The following is a 16,360-nucleotide window of genomic DNA, read 5'->3' as shown; positions in this document are numbered from 1 at the left end:
GGGGTTTTGTGTGTGTGTGAAACAGAGGGAAAGAGATGAAGGGGAGAGCATGTAGACACTTCCCTCTTAAAGTTTGGCTGTGTTTTTATAATGGATGAGTCAGGCTGACAACTCTCAAACCCAACATTGGATATTAATATCACAAGCAAAGAAACATCCAGACATTATTATGTGCCTCCTGATCGAAGAACTCAACATCACCCATGAAGCCTACTTACCCCCAAATTAAACCTGAATCTGGGGGTGCCTGGGTGACTCAGTCGGTTTAGCAACCAACTTCGGCTCAGGTCATGATCTCACAGTTCATGAGTCCAAGCCCTGCTTTGGGCTCTGTGCTTACAGCTCAGAGCCTGGAGTCTGCTTTGAATTCTGTGTCTCCCTCTCTCTCTCCCCCTCCCCTGATTACGCTCTGTCTCTCTCTCTCTCTCTCTCTCAAAAACAAATAAACATTTTTTAAAAATCAAAAAACAAAACACCAAACACCTGAATCTGACGCAGCCTCTACATCTGTTTGCAGGACATACAGGAGACAGAAGAACATAACGAAGGACACCAAGTGCAACCAGCCAAATCAGACAGGTACCAACAAAATGCAAGGCATAGATCCTGTTTGGATTCTGATCTGAACCAGTCAACAGTTAAGACATTTATAAGACAATCAGGGAAATCTGGAGACAGGTTGGATACTGAATAAAATTAAGAAATTATTTGTTTTTAGGTGTGATAAAGGTGTTATTTTTTTGAAAGAACCTTGTGTTTTAGAGATACATATAAAAGTATTTGTGGATGAAATATGCCGTCCGGGATTTGCTTTACACTAATTCTGCAGGGAGGGAGGCAGAAAAAATAAAACAGGATTGGCCATACGTTGATAATTGTTGAAGAAAGGTGCTGGGTACCTGGAGGGTCATTACCCCATTCTTCCCGTGTGCACGGTTGAACATTACCATAATAGGGTGGGGTTTTTGTTGTTTATTTTGTTTGTTTTTTCAAGGAGGGAGAGGGGGTAACTGTGAAGGAAAAGAGAGAAAAGAAGGGGAAGGGATTGTTCTCTTTTAAGACTGAAGCGCCTTGAACAGTCTCGAGAGCCGGCAAGGGTTAGTGGAGATTCAGGAGAGCCGCAGGCGGCTGAGCTGGCTCCAGGGCATACACAGCGGCGGGGGTCTGGTCTCGCAGTTCCCTGAGTAAGGGATTGCGCAGCACCCCACGCCCCCACGCCGTTGCTTTAAAGCGGCGGCGACTCCCGGGACTGAACAGCTGCTGCCCCTACCCACCCGCTAAGGTCCATCTGGCTAGACCAACCGCCCGCGCCGGCGCAGCATTTCCTCCACGGGGCGCGGGCCTCCGTTCCGCCACCCCACAATTCCCCGCGCTGCTCCGGAGGCGAGCTCTCGGTGGGGGTGAGGTCTCAGCCCCCAGATTTGAGCAAGGTGAGGCAGAGGGTGTCGCGTGGCCTTCTGGGAAATGCAGTTTACTTCCCAGGCTGGAAGCACCGCTTAAACCACCCACGAGACTACGTGCCCCACAATGCGCCGCGCGCGCAGCGGCTGAGCGGTGTGTTGCTGCCCCCAAGTGGCGACTGAGGGGTTGTGTCCCGACCTGGGAATAGTGCTGAGAGGAGCAGCAGCGGGGACGGGACTTGGGGACTCGGGGTTGCCCTGGGAACCTCTGGGAAGCCCATCCAGATGGTGAGGCTTCCAGACATGGGCCAAGGAAGAGTGGTGGTGGTGAAGAAGTTGGAGGTAGGGGCCACCATGAAGATTAAATGAAATCAGGACAGTAACTGTTGGCTCTATATTATCGTTATCATTATTACAGCTAGTACTTATAGAGTAAACACATCTGTGCCAGGCACTGCTCCCAGCTTCTTACATGAATTATCTTATTTAATCCTCCCAACAGCCATATGAGGTGCTATCAGCCAGCCCGCCTCTTGAAGGAATGAATGAAGAATGAAGTTGAGGCCCAAAGAAGGGAATAATTTGCCCATAGTCAATTCAACTGGTCTGTAACAGACCTGGGATTTGAACTTAGACTGTCAGGCTTCAGAGTCAGTACTTCTCTTCCTCAAGACTGCAACACCCTCTGATCATTCAGTTAAGTTATCCCAAGATACTAATTAGCACATGAATCAACTAAAAGTGGCTATTAGCATGTGGATCTTTTTGAGTTGGTAATTGTTGGTTGGTGTTCCTGCCCAAGTTTGTGATTTAGCCCTGCTCCAGGACAGAGTTTACAGTCAGCATAGATTTACAGTTTGCACATGAATCAGCACAGGTTTGTGTTCACAGAGATTGGATTTCTGATTAGCACTTGAGTCAACAGTGGTTTGTGTTAGGAGCTGGAATCATTAGGTTAATGATTAGCACACAGATCTGCACAGATAATAGATAGATCACACAGATAGATAATAGATAGATCACACAGATAATACAGGGATTATGTTCAAACCTATGTACCCCCTTCTGGTCCAGGTGACTTCGTCCTCAAATGTTGCCCTCATCCCTTCACTGAACCTCCACTCCCAACCCCACCATCACACACAGGCAGGCAGACCTGGTGATTTCTTTGTCCCTTCCCTCTCCCCAATCTTGTTCATAATGGAATATCACAGTGACAAACACAGGTCCAGAAACTACCTGTTCTCTTTCTGCCTTATGAGGAGACAAAATTCCAAAGCCTGGACTGTGCCTGATTCACAGGTGTGTTCCTAGCACTGGGCCTGGCACATAGTGAGGGCTCAATAAATGCTTGGGGGGGAAAAAAGTGTTGGATACTCACTGTCATCTTTCAGCACTGACCTAGAGATTTATCAAATCAAGCCAGATTCACTTTGCCCTCAAAGGAGTCAAATTTGTGATCACCCACCCCAAAGGCCGGGACCAGGGTAGGTGGGTGGGTGGTCAGCGTGGGGCTGAGACATCTCCCTGGAGCAGGATTCGCTGTAGTGAATGGAAGGAGATCCCACAGCCTCTTCCTGCTGCTTCCCCCTGAGGTTGTGGATCTGGTGGTGGTTGATGTTGGGTCCATTATCATCCATACACTCTGCATAACTACGATGGCAGGAAGCTGCCCAGCCTGGGGATATGTTCTCAGCCCTCCTTGCATCTGGGGTGGCTATGCGATTAGTTCTCTCCAATAAAATACGGGCAGAAGGGAGGTTTATAGAGGGTCACTTCTGGGCCAAGCGTTTTAAGAAGCTGGTGAAACTTCTTTACCCTCTCTCCTCCCATTTGCCAGGTGGAAGCAGATAATTTGGAGCCCCAGGAAATGATGGAGGCACAAGATTAACCAGTCTGCTGTGTGAGTCACCAGATGGAGGACAGATGCCAACCAAGCAGGACACCTGTGGCAAGAAATCAACTATTGTGTGAAGTCACTGAAATCAAGGGAGTTCTTTGTTACAGTAGCTGACATTACACTTACTGATACTCCGACCCTTCCTCTCTGGGCCCCTGATATCAATAAACCTTGAGCACCCCCTGTCATTCTGTGAAATGAAACTCTAATCCCCAATTGTGGTGTTCCGGCTTTCACATAGCGTTTTCATACAGTGGCCCACTGGCTATATGTTTACTAATTAAAACTCATCGGTATATTCCACTCCATTCTTTGCCCAAATGTAAACTTGCCCCCATGTTCTTATGGAAGTCTTCTTCCACGTTGACAGGTGGAAGTCATTAAAGCAGACCCTGAGCCTCACGTTAGGTCTTCCACCATAGCTAAGCAGAACCTCATACACAGGATCTTGTGGTTGCCCTGTAGAAGTCAGTGCTTGCCTGGAACCCATCAGTCTGATTTACGGTGGTGGCTAGTGTATATGTTTGGGAGGGTGGGGAGTATGCACTCGTCTTCTTGCCCCTCTCTTTTGACCCATCCGTATGGAAATGCACCTTCCGACCTAATCGTTAAAGCCAGTTCCTAGTCTGGGGCATCTGGGTGGCTCAGTCTGTTAAGCATCTGACTCTTGATTTCAGCTCAGGTCATGATCTTGTAGTTTGTGGGTTCAAGCCCCACATCAGGCTCTGTGCTGATGGTGCAGAGCCTGTCTGGGATCCTCTCTCCCTCTCTCTCTGCCCTGCGCTCATGCTCTCTTTCTCTCAAAATAAATAAATAAACTTAAAAAAAATGAAATGAATTCCCAGTCCTCAGTATCAATTCATGTGCTAATTACAAAGCTGAGCTAATTCCAATGAACCCCACTGGCTAGGCTTGGGTTGGCAGGGACTAGTTGAGGATAAGGGGACACCACCTCTATCCATGATTGCTCAAACAACCCCCAACTTGAAGAGGGCCTAAGTTTATTTGTAAAGTGATTTTTTAACAGACTTCATTGATTTGAATACCTTATAGGTATTTGATACGACTTTCTGAATGTTTCTTGTGTATATATGTGGGAATGTGGCTCACGCATGCAAGAGAGAATCTGTGCAGAATGTGTTTTTACACATATGATCTCTCACATGTCTGAGTGTGAGTCTGTGCATGTGTGTGTCCCCTATATTTGAACAGGAAGCCAGGTGTATATGTGTTCCATGCGCCTGCTGTATCTGTGTTCTGGTGAGCCTCTGAGTACGTGATGTGCATGTGTGAATATGGATGTGTCCCCCGTGTGTATTTGTGTATATTCAGGCAGATTCTGTGCATGCATATGAGCAGTCCTCTTCCCCCAAGGCCCCCTCAGCTCTCAGGCAGTTTAACCTCATTCTTCCTGCTGTGGCTGTTTCCGCTGCTTTTGTCCCCTTCTCCAGATGTTGTAATTAAGTAAATGCGGCAATTGAGTGGAACCCCCCAAAACACCATCCCATCAGGATACCCTTGCAGGAGCTAATGAGGGGTTACAGCACATGCAGACACATGCACGGTACTACTCGGGTATTGCAGGGACCCCCAGACTGCACATGCTATAGAATGAGGGCACACAAGCAATATAGAGGTCCCTTTGCCCACCTACCCTGTTCATACTCATCCTTCAGGTCTCAGCATAAAGGTCCCCTCTCCAGGAAGCCTCCCTGACTGGGGCCTAGGGGGTGGGGGTGCCTAAAGGGTTGGATTCTTCTCTGGGGCCCCACACCCTTCTGCTTCCCCCGTCAGGAGCCCTGACCACTCTGGCCTGTGCTTTGCCATCAAAGTATTACTTTGCCCTGTGCTTCCCCTGTCACACCCTGCCCACTGTGGCCTGGGCCTCTGACATGACAGTCCCAATCTGTCTAGCCCAAGCTTCTCCTAGCGCAGCCCTGACCACGCTGGGCTGTCTGGAGATGTGTCTTTTTCCTTTTGAAATTTGAGCTCAATGAAAGCAAGACCTGACACTGCCTTGGTCACACTTCTGCTGCCGTGTCATTTAGCACACAACCATGCCCAGAAATCTACAGTAAATGTTGAGCCGGCATCTCTGCCTCTGCCCCTCTCTGCTCCCAAACCCCTCTTTATGTCTCTAAATATGCTGGTTTCTCTGGCACACACTTAAAATGCTAAGTCCCCTCAGTCCACTAGGTTTCGGCACAGCTGTGGTGGACAGCTCCATGCAGGTTGCAGAGCTCCCTGGTTTAACCCAGCGGTTCTCACAGTGTGGTCCCTGGACCAGCAGCATTAGCATCACTTGGGAACTTGTTAGAAATGCAAACGTTTGACCCCGCCTAGACATATCAAATCAGAAACTCTGGGACTGGGGCCTGGAGATCTATTGTTAAGTTCAAGGCGATCCCCAAACAACTACAATGTTGAGGACCAGCGGGTTTAGTTCATGCAGGGCATCCCTCTCTGCTTTTCTGTCTCAGATCTCAGATGGCTCTCAGTACCACTCTCTCCCACCAAAGACACAACTATTACCCAAAGGGGTAACAACTGGTGGATAAATGCAGCAGGAAGAAATCTTGCAGGGGGTAATAAAAGAGGGGGGACCATCATTTTGATGTGTTCTGCAAGATTCCTTAATGTTCCCCAGCTGAAGTAAGCCCCAGTTGCCCAGAGCGGTAACCTGTTCTTCACCTGCAGCCTCTATTAACTTTCTTCATCCTCTGCCTCATTCTCCCCCAATCCCCTGCCCATTTCCCCCAAATCATCCAGTTCCACTGAACTCTAATTCCAGCGTGCTCTCGGATTGTCCCCCGGCATTTCCCTGTATCTCCCCCACCTCCACCACTTCTGTAGTGTCTCTGAGACTTCTACATCCTCTTTTTGAGTGTCTGAGTAACCAATATCCACTATGCTGGCCCAGGAGCACTGATGAACTTTGCTAATGATCTGGAAAGGCAGGCCCTAGAGCTGAGTTAATTTTAGCTGCAGTTTTTCAATACACATGAGTGGAAGGAGCCAAAAGTCTGTTCTGAAACCTTCAGCAGAGCTAGGGATGCCAGGGTGGATGTGCATCGATGTTCCTGCCCCCAACAAGGTTGCTTTACTCCTCTACTCAGAAGGGAGATCCCCAGGGGTGGTTTGTGACCATTCAGGTTCCCCCAGGGTTAGGGCCATGACCAAAGGCCAAGACTGTGTTCCCTTCAGACCAGGGGCCCCAAAGATCAGGTCCTCCATGTTGCTATCACCAAGTTCCCAGGGCAGGCATGCGGGCCACCACCCACATCTGTCCTCCTGCAATACCATGTGCCGGGAGACGTGTGGAACGCCCCACCCTTCCCTCCACTATCTTCTCACAATAGTCTGGACAGGCAGGCCCCACACCTGGTGAGTCATGTGTTAGTACATTTCTAGCAGAGTCCTCTGTGGGGCAGTGAACCTGAGTCAGTGAACCTGAGAGGGGAAGGCAGTGGACACACTTTTCTGGGTCAACCTGTCCAGCCCCCTGCCTCTGTCCCATTTCCTATCTTTTTCTTCCTCCATGGGATATCTGCCCAGTGTGTCTTTAGGTCTAAGCTATAACTCCAGAGGGCACAAGGTAGGGGAGCCAAGTTTTCCCCTTGCAGCCAGGGCAAGGAGGCTTGGGAAGGAGCAGTTTCTTCTCTGGCCTGAAAGATCAGGCTTGTTGCTGAACAGGGTCCAAATAAGGAAATGCCACCCAGGAAAGGGCATCCCAGGGAGGTGGTGCTGAGACAAGGGGACAGGAGAGAGGCTTGGGGGCCCGAGGCTTTGGGATGTAAGGCATATCCGGGGCTATGAATAAGAACTGGACACACACACACACACACACACACACATACACATACCCATCTTCACAGTTGAGTTGCCCCAGTTCAGTATCTGCTACCCCCTCCCACCTACCCCCTCCACCCACCCATGTCTCTGTCTCTTTGACTTTTTCTATGTCTCTGTCTTTGTCTGTCTCTGTCTTGTCCTTATCTATTTCACTGTCTCTGTGTATTTCCCTCTCTCTTTGAATATGTGTATCCTTCCATCTCTCTATCTGCCTCTCTCATTGTACTCCTGTCTCTCAGTCTAAGCCTGCTTATCTTTTTGTCTCTGTCTCTCTCAATCTGTGTGTCTCTTTGTCTCAGTCTCTGTGTCTCTCTCTGTGTCTCTCTGTATCCAAGGATTTTTTTCTTGCTCCCAAGCAACGCCAGGGCGACTCCATGGGAAGTGGGGCTGGAGGCGCGCCTTTGAGAGAGGGGGCTGCCTACACCTTTAAGCGCGGGCACGCGCAGGGCCTGCGCCTTTAAGCGCGGGCGCGCGCGAGGCCCTAGGTTCCCGGCGAGGAGGCCGCGGGAGCGCCCGGACCCGGCTTGCCTGCCCGGCCCCCGCCCGGCCCCCGCCCCGGCCCCGGCGGGGGAGGGGTCTCTGAACGCGGCCCCTCCCCCCTGCGCCCCCACCTGCGCTGCAGTGCCTCCACCCCGCGTGTCCCAGTCTGTCCGTCTGTCCTCGCCCAGGCCTCGCCCCACCCCGGCCCCCGGGGCTGCCTTGCCGCCCTCCCCACCGCATCCGCCCCCCTCCCTCCGGGTCAGTCCCCGCCGCAGCCCGGGAAGCAAGCCTGGACCACGCTGCCCCAAACCCAGGGCCGGCACCCCGACATCGGGGGGCCTGCACCCCGAGATCGGATCCAGAGATCTGGAAACCTGAGCCTGAGACCCTGATCTGGGGCTGGGACCCCAAGACCTGGAGCCTGAACACCTAATATCTGGGGCTGGAATCTCAACTTCAGTCTCTGGAACCCCAAGACTTGGAATATGGACCCCAAATTTTGGAGTCTGAACCTCAAGACTTTGCATCTAAAACCCCAAATCTGAAGCTGAACTCTGAATTCTGTGCCTGGGACCTTGAATCTGGGATCAGATTCCCATACCTATACTCTGGAACCCGCTATTTGGGACCTGAACTCTGAGATTTAGGCCTCAAATTCCAAGATCTGAACCCCGGTATTCCAAGGGGCCTAAACCTGAGTTTGAGCCTGAAGTCCTTGCTGCAAACCCGAATGCTGAAATTGGAGGTCTCTAGACCTCCAAATCTTGACTCAGCACCCCAATATCTGAACCCAGCACCCAAGTATTGGATTCCAGGACTGGGCTTGAGACTCAGACCCTAGACTCTTCATTTGGCTGTTTAGCATCCCAAGACCAGAGCTAGGAGACACTCGCTCTGACCAACCCAAACTGGAGCCTGGGTCTCTAAAATTGGCCCTTAGAAGCCGTGTATTTGGAGATCTAGGACCCCAAGTATCAAGGTCTGCAGACTCCATGGCCACAGATCTTGGCTGAGACACAGCACAGTCCCTCTGCAGAGGCCTTGGGGACAGAGAAGGGATGACCAGGTGCCCCCTCCAGAGACCTAGCCCCTGACCTCTTGGAGCCTGAGGACTCTGCTCCCTGGGGGGGGGCTTCCAGCTCAGGTAAGGCTATTGGGGGACCCTCATGCGGGGGAGGGGCTTGGGAGGAACTTTGTGGCTGGGGGTGGAGGTAAGTGAGGGCTAGGTCCCCCTGGGCACCCTTGGGGTTTCCCCAGGAAACAGACACCCTACCACCACCACCAAGGGTTTGCCTCCAGCTCCTGCCGTGCCTCTCTGGACATTTATTCGACCAGCATTGCCCCTGTGACCTCTTCCCCAGTTGTTGGCACCTCCAGGTCTCTGATCTCTCACTCTGTTCTCCAGTTTCTTCCCACCATCTGTCTCATCTGTCTCTAGACACCTCTCCTAGCCACTGCTCCTCTCACTGACCATCTCTGTTCACCACTCCTCGCTCCGATCATCTTTGACACTTCTGTCCACCGCTTCTCTCTCAGGCCACCTCTGTCTACTGCTTCACTCAGTGACCACCTTTGACATCTCTGTCCGTCGTGCCTCTCTCTAATCATCTTTCACCAGCTCCTCGCTCTTGTCCACCCCTCACTCTAAGCGTTTGCCTGTCTCTGACCATCTTTTGCCATCACTCTTGCCCTCCGCCCACTGCCTACTCTGACTGCCAGTCTATGGCCATTCCAACCATCTCTGGCCCTTACCGACCACCTCTCTTCTCTCTGTCTCTCTTGAGTACTGGAATTCCCTAATCATTTCTAACATCTCTGGCTGCCTTTCCTCTCTGATGACCTCTCCCCGTACTCCTCTTCCTAATCAGCTGTCCTTATCTCCCCCTGTTTCTGACATGTCTGTCCTTTCCTCCTCTCTCTGACTGCCTCTCTGGCTTTTGACCATTTCTGACCATCTCTGATCATCTCTCTTAGGTCTCACCACCCCTGACTATGTGCCTTCCTTTGTCCACTTCTCATCTTCTTGACCATCTCTAACCACCTCCCTTCTCTGGTCATGTTTGACTACTTGTAGCCATTCCCACCACCCTGACCACTTCTTCCTTCTGGCCAGTTTTGCCCATCTCTTTGACCACATTTAAAACACTCTGGCTTCTCTTCTGCCCACTCCCCCCCCATTGTCTAACTGTCTCTGACCATCTCTAATTACCTCCCTTTCCTCTGACCATTTCTGCTCCCCGTGTCCCTCCATGACACATCCCTCTGAGTCTTTGACCATCTCTTCTGCCTTTCGATGTGTCTGACCACTCCCACTCCTCTCTCTGACCATCTTTGACCCAACTCTTTTGCTCTCAGCCCACTGTGACCTTCTCTCCTGGTCTTGGACCACCCTAATGCCCTCTGGCACCCCTCTTCTGGCCGCAGCCCACCCTAATGCCTCCCTTCTTCCCTGTAGGCCACCCTGCCCGAAATGGCCGTCCTTCCACTGCTCCTCTGCCTGCTGCCGCTGGCCCCCGCCTCGTCTCCATCCCAGCCAGCCGCACCCAGCCCGTGTCCCCGCCGCTGCCGCTGCCAGACGCAGTCCCTGCCCCTGAGCGTGCTGTGCCCGGGGGCAGGCCTTCTGTTCGTGCCACCCTCGCTAGACCGCCGGGCAGCCGAGCTGCGCCTGGCGGACAACTTCATCGCGGCCGTGCGCCGCAGGGACCTGGCGAACATGACCGGCCTGCTGCATCTGAGCTTGTCGCGTAACACCATCCGCCACGTGGCAGCCGGCGCCTTTGCCGACCTGCGCGCCCTCCGTGCCCTGCACCTAGATGGGAACCGGCTGACCTCGCTGGGCGAGGGTCAGCTGCGCGGCCTGGTCAACTTGCGCCACCTCATCCTGAGCAACAACCAGCTGGCAGCCCTGGCGGCCGGTGCCCTGGATGACTGCGCCGAGACACTAGAGGATCTCGACCTCTCCTACAACAACCTGGAGCAGCTTCCCTGGGAGGCTTTGGGCCGCCTGGGCAATGTCAACACACTGGGCCTCGACCACAACCTGCTGGCCTCTGTGCCCGCTGGCGCCTTTTCCCGCCTGCACAAGTTGGCACGGCTGGACATGACCTCCAATCGCCTGACCACCATCCCGCCCGACCCACTTTTCTCCCGCCTGCCGCTGCTAGCCAGGCCCCGAGGCTCACCTGCCTCCGCCCTGGTGCTGGCCTTCGGTGGGAACCCGCTCCACTGCAACTGCGAGCTGGTGTGGCTGCGGAGGCTGGCCAGGGAGGATGACCTGGAGGCCTGTGCCTCCCCACCCGCTCTGGGTGGCCGCTACTTCTGGGCTGTGGGCGAGGAGGAATTTGTGTGCGAGCCCCCTGTGGTGACTCACCGCTCGCCACCGCTGGCAGTGCCTGCAGGTCGGCCAGCTGCCCTGCGCTGCCGGGCAGTGGGGGACCCTGAGCCCCGTGTGCGTTGGGTGTCACCCCAGGGCCGGCTGGTGGGCAATTCGAGCCGTGCTCGTGCCTTCCCTAATGGGACGTTGGAGCTGCTGGTCACTGAGCCGGGCGATGGTGGCATTTTCACTTGCATTGCGGCCAATGCAGCTGGTGAGGCCACCGCTGCTGTTGAGCTGACCGTGGGCCCCCCGCCACCCCCCCAGCTAGCCAACAGCACCAGTTGTGACCCCCCGCGGGACGGGGATCCTGATGCCCTCACCCCGCCCTCTGCTGCCTCTGCCTCTGCCTCCGCCTCCGCCAAGGCAGCTGACACTGCGCCCCCTACGGACCGTGGTGTCCAGGTGACTGAGCATGGGGCCACAGCTGCTCTTGTCCAGTGGCCAGATCAGCGGCCTATCCCGGGGATCCGCATGTACCAGATCCAGTACAACAGCTCAGCCGATGACATCCTCGTCTACAGGTGCAGGGTCCAGGCAGTGGGTAGCTTGGGTGGCAGACTGAGGTGGGGGGAGGGTTGGAAATACATCCATTGACACCCCAGGTTGCTGCACAGCTGAGAAATGAGGCTGAAGGTAAAAGAAATCTGGCAGCAGTGATAAAAAGAAATCAGGCAGCAAAAGTAAATAGTAACAGATGTAAAAAAGAAATCAGGCAGCAAGGGTAAAAAGTAATCAGGCCAGAAGAGTCCAAAGTTAATGGGGGGAGCCAGGTAGAGGGGTACAGACAAATCAAATATAAAGATAAAGAAAAACTAGTTGTTTCCAGATGACAGGGCTAGATGCAAACCGTGCTGTGAGAAGAAAAGGAGATCAAACAGGAAGGTACAGAGTTCACGGGGAAAATGAAATGAGGGGGCCCTGCTGCAAAGGAACTGAGGCCAGATTGAAAGGAAAAATGGGGGAGGAGGCTAAATAGGCTTTGGGTTTGTGCAGTGCGAACTCCACATGTTTAGTGTTCTAATGTGACATCTCAATTTTTGATTTTCTAAATCAAATCAAACCTAGTTCAAGCTCCACCTACTAGGTGAACAGGAACATTCACTTTGCCACCGTTGGGGATTCCCGTCTCTGTTCAGTTGTTGCAAACAGTAGAAGAAAACTTGGGGCTTATAAGCCCCAAGTAGTGGATCAGTACATCTTCTGCCCCTGAGCCGAGAGCATTTGGAACATCTGCTGTGGCCACATGTGGCCAGTAGTGGTGGCTCTGACACAGATGCTGCTGACACTTCTCACCCAAGTCTAACTTGCATGGATGGCTATGGACGCTTCCCTCTTCCCGCTGCCAGGCTAGGCCAAGGGTGCAGTCCCTGAGGCCTGGCTGTAGAGGATCGGGCTTCCCAGGGCCTGGGGCGTGCACCTTATAAACCCAGTTCCTGGGTCCACTTTCCTTCCCCAGGGGCCCACATCTCAAGAGATCGTCAATTGATTCCCCTTTCAGTCCTGGAAATCTAGTGAGCTATTCTGTTCCTTTTCTCAGACAGCAGCACTCCATGTAGGGAGAGTGGGTTCCATGGAGGGCCCCACGCCTGATAATCGCACAAATCCTGTCCACTTTGCCTGGCGAGGATGAGACAAGTGCTCTTCTAGATAGCCACCCTCTCAGAGACAATCACAGAGTTCCCTGTAACTCCCTCATTAAAGCAGTTGAGGAATAAAGCAGGTTATACAACAAGTTAAATCTCCCACAGGGTGCTCTGCTGCAAAAGGAAATAAGTAGAGTTGGGTGCTAAGGATAAAAGGAAATGGGAAAGGTAAGGATAAATAAGAACCAGGCAACAGAGATAAGAAGGGAATCAAGAGACAGAGCTGGAGGAAGAAATAAGGCAACAGGGAGAAAAAGAAATCAGCTGTGATGACTGAGGCACATCAGTTTCATGAAAACGGAATCAGCTGACAGGGCTCACTGGAAAGCAGGCCCTAGACACAACAATAATAATAATAAGGCAATGGGGCTAGGGGGACATTCATTGGCAGGTTAGAAGGAAATCAGGCATCAGCAGCCTGGGGGAATCGGGTGGTTAGATGAGAGAATTCTAGCTGTACGCTGGAGGAAAATCAGGCAGTTGGAAAAGGGAAATCAGGCCCAGACTGGAGGAGAGGCAGATGGGAAAGATGGGAAGTTGAGCGAGGGTGTAGAGAGAGACTGGGGGGTGGGACTGGAGGGAAGTTGGGCAGTGAGGCTCCAGTGAGGCAGCAGAGCAGAGAAACAGTGGGCAGCAGCCTGGGAGGGAATCTGGGCACTGGGGCTGGAGGGAGATTAAACTGGGGGATTTGAGCAGCAGGCGCCAGGAGCATAAGATGACCCAGAGGTTATCAGTCAGGCAGCTGAAGGGTATCAGATGAAAGGGAATTTGAGCAGTGGTGAGAGGGAACTCGGGTAGCAGCAGACTGGTGATGGGTGGGGGGGGAGGATTCGCCAGACTGCAGGGTTGGGGTAGAGTGCAGGGTGGGTGCCGGGCAGCCAGAGACCTGACCCCTGCCTGCCTGTCCCTCCAGGATGATTCCCGCCGACAGCCGCTCCTTCCTGTTGTCGGACCTGGCATCTGGCCGCACCTATGACCTGTGCGTGCTAGCAGTGTACGAGGACGGCGCCACCGGGCTGACGGCCACACGGCCAGTGGGCTGCTCCCGCTTCTCCACTGAGCCGGCGCTGCGGCCCTGTGGGGCCCCGCACGCACCCTTCCTGGGCGGCACCATGATCATCGCCCTTGGTGGAGTCATCGTGGCCTCGGTACTGGTCTTCATCTTCGTGCTGCTCATGCGCTACAAGGTGCACGGCGGCCAGCCCCCCGGCAAGGCCAAGGCACCTGCACCTGTCAGCAGCGTTTGTTCGCAGACCAACGGCGCCCTGGGCCCCACACCGGCCCCGCCTGCCCCTGAGCCTGCTGTGCCCAGGGCCCACACCGTGGTCCAGCTGGACTGTGAGCCCTGGAGGCCCAGCCACGAACCCACGGGACCCTAGCCTCGCACCCACCTCTACGGCCCTTCTGGCCCCAGGGGTGGGAGGACCCAGGCACCCTGTGGGACCTGGCCTCAGACTCACCAAATTGCTCACGGTTTTTAAAACTCTGATGGGGAGGGTGTCGGGGGCACCGGGGCACAACAAGAAAGTCCTATTTTTCTAAGCTTGGGCCTAGGCCCTTGCCCTTGTCTCTGTCTGTGGGGTTTGGGGGGGATTGTGCAGGGGTCTGGAGTTGGGAATGCCTCCTCTGGGGAGAGACCCCTGCTCCATTCTGTCTGAGGTTCCTGGATGAGGCTAAGGATGGTCATCCATTCAGTCAACAGAATTCCCTGAGCGTGCTCCCTGGGCATGCCCTGTGCTGGATGATGCTGCCATGACCTAGACAGCCTCAAGCCCTTCTCAGACAGTGACAGTTTGGAGTGATCCAAGATGTGGTGATGAGGGAAGCCTAGGAGATTACGGGAGCCCAGGAAAGGTGCCTGACTCAGCCTAGGGTGTGGTCAGGGAAGCTTCCTGGAGGAAAGATGAGATCTGAGCATGACCTCCGAAGGAGATAATTAGGCCAAGAAGAAAGGGAAAGCTGTTCCCAGCACAGGGCCCAACACAAGCAAGGACTTAGTAAATGCCAGGCAGTGGAGGTCTGTGGTAGAAACAAGGCAGGAGAGGTGAGCAGAGTCCAGGACCTCCAGGCTGAAGATATCAGACTGGCCTGATAGTATTGGTGATCCATGGAGGATCTATGCAGAGGAGGGACAAGGGAGGGACTGGGCTTTAGGAAGATCTTTCCAGCTGTCATGAGGAGGGTGGACCAGAGGGGAAGACTGAAGCTGGGAGCCTGGGGGAAGCCAAGGCAGGCACCCAGGTGGGTAAGGACAAGGCTGGAGTGGGGCAGGGCTGGGGGAAAAGAGTAGGGGGTAGGTGAGAGAGGAAGCTGAATGGATGGGTTATGGAGCTGAAGGGCTTGTGGGGGAGGGAAGTGTCCAGGGTGAGGCCCAGGGCTCTGGCCAGGGGAGGGGACAGTGGAGCCACCTGATACAGAACCAGGAAGGACGTGCAGGTTTGGGGAAGATGCTGAAGCCAGGGGGGGACTTGGTGAATGTGGGGGGTGGGGACAGAGGACATCCGGGGGTGGCGGCCAGGAGACCTCGGGACCCTGGTCTGAGGCTGGAGCTGGGAACAGAAAAGAGGCTCTATCATCCGAGATGGGGAATGGGGAATGGGGACCATGGAAGCCTATGGGACTTCCCATATTTAAGGGACAGGGAGAAAAACCTGACAGAGACTAAGCAGGAGCAGCAGATGGAGGGACAGAGTGAAGCAAACCAGGCAAGTCAGACCCAAGTGACAATTGTGTTTAATGATACCAAGGCCACAGTGACCTCAGTGAGAGCAGTGTCAGGGGGCTGGTTGGGCAGGTGCCAGATTCAGCTGATTTGAGAGTAGGAGGTAAGAAAGTGTAGTTAGGGAGTGTAGACCCTGTGATTCTGTGGGCCTAAGGCCTGGTCCAGATCAATCTATGTCTCTGGAAGGCTGGTCCTCACTCTGTCTTGGGCTGCCCTAGGTCCCTCTCAGGCACCAGACCTGGAGGTTTGGAAGCCCAAACTCTGGGCCTTGGTAACACCAGGCCTCATTGGAGATCCAGGAATGAGATGGGCAGTAAAAGGAATAGTGTTCTCTGGCCCCAGACCACCTGTGGTGGTGGGTCCAAAGGCAGAGATGGGGGTGGGGGAGAAGGACTTAAGTCCTCTGAGTGTTCTCTGGAGTGATGCTAGTGTGAGGGGCATGGTGAAGAGGGCCCAAGATTGGGCTGGCGATCCGCATGACCTGGTGCACATGACCTCGTCCTCATGGGAGAGAACCCTAGATTCTTTAACAGTTTTCTTGGTGGGTGTAGGCTTTGAAAATGATCTTCCATTGGCCATGGGAACAACCTGAGTCCCAGGGACCTGATCTGACTCCTGAGCAGCTCCTCCAGCAGCATAATGAGGTCCTTGTTTGTTACCCTCGGTGGCTGAGGTCAGGTGAAGCCAGCAGGGAGCGTCAGGTGTCTTGGCCAAGGGGGGCCTAGGGAGGGGGAAGATTGGAGATCTAGTGCCAGCTACAAAATACCAGTTGCTGGCATGAGGGGGAGCCAGAGCGCACCGTTCCTCAACCCTTTTTTTAAATTTAAACAATTTAGTGTGTGCCTACTCGTGCAGTGTACTGGGAATTCAGTACTGCGAAAATATAGGCACAGGTCCTGACCTCACATATCTCACCATTTGGTGAGGAAACAAATGTTAAATAATCACACAAGCAAGTGTAAAGCCGCTGTGGTGACGGGGAGGGGA

At 53.6% G+C, this 16,360-nt stretch overlaps 1 protein-coding gene and 1 long non-coding RNA gene across 2 annotated transcripts; both read left to right on the top strand.

Annotated features, from left to right (window-relative positions):
- The first annotated feature begins 1,557 nt into the window (after positions 1-1,557).
- On the top strand, positions 1,558-3,488 carry LOC122495081. The gene is made up of 2 exons (XR_006300332.1): positions 1,558-1,742; positions 3,241-3,488. It is a non-coding gene; the product is annotated as an uncharacterized LOC122495081 (long non-coding RNA).
- A 4,117-nt stretch (positions 3,489-7,605) lies between these two features.
- LRFN3 (leucine rich repeat and fibronectin type III domain containing 3) lies at positions 7,606-14,193 on the top strand. Its single transcript, XM_043600617.1, has 3 exons — positions 7,606-8,776; positions 10,088-11,529; positions 13,565-14,193. The coding sequence occupies exons 2-3, from the start codon at positions 10,103-10,105 to the stop codon at positions 14,028-14,030; spliced, it is 1,893 nt and encodes a 630-aa protein (XP_043456552.1). The 5' UTR covers positions 7,606-8,776; positions 10,088-10,102; the 3' UTR covers positions 14,031-14,193.
- The last annotated feature ends 2,167 nt before the right edge of the window (positions 14,194-16,360 follow it).

The sequence above is a fragment of the Prionailurus bengalensis genome, chromosome E2 (genome assembly GCF_016509475.1).
Source record: "Prionailurus bengalensis isolate Pbe53 chromosome E2, Fcat_Pben_1.1_paternal_pri, whole genome shotgun sequence".
Lineage (NCBI taxonomy): Eukaryota > Metazoa > Chordata > Mammalia > Carnivora > Felidae > Prionailurus > Prionailurus bengalensis.
The sequence above is the reverse complement of the archived record's forward strand: the minus strand, read 5'-3'. Positions and strand labels throughout refer to the sequence as shown.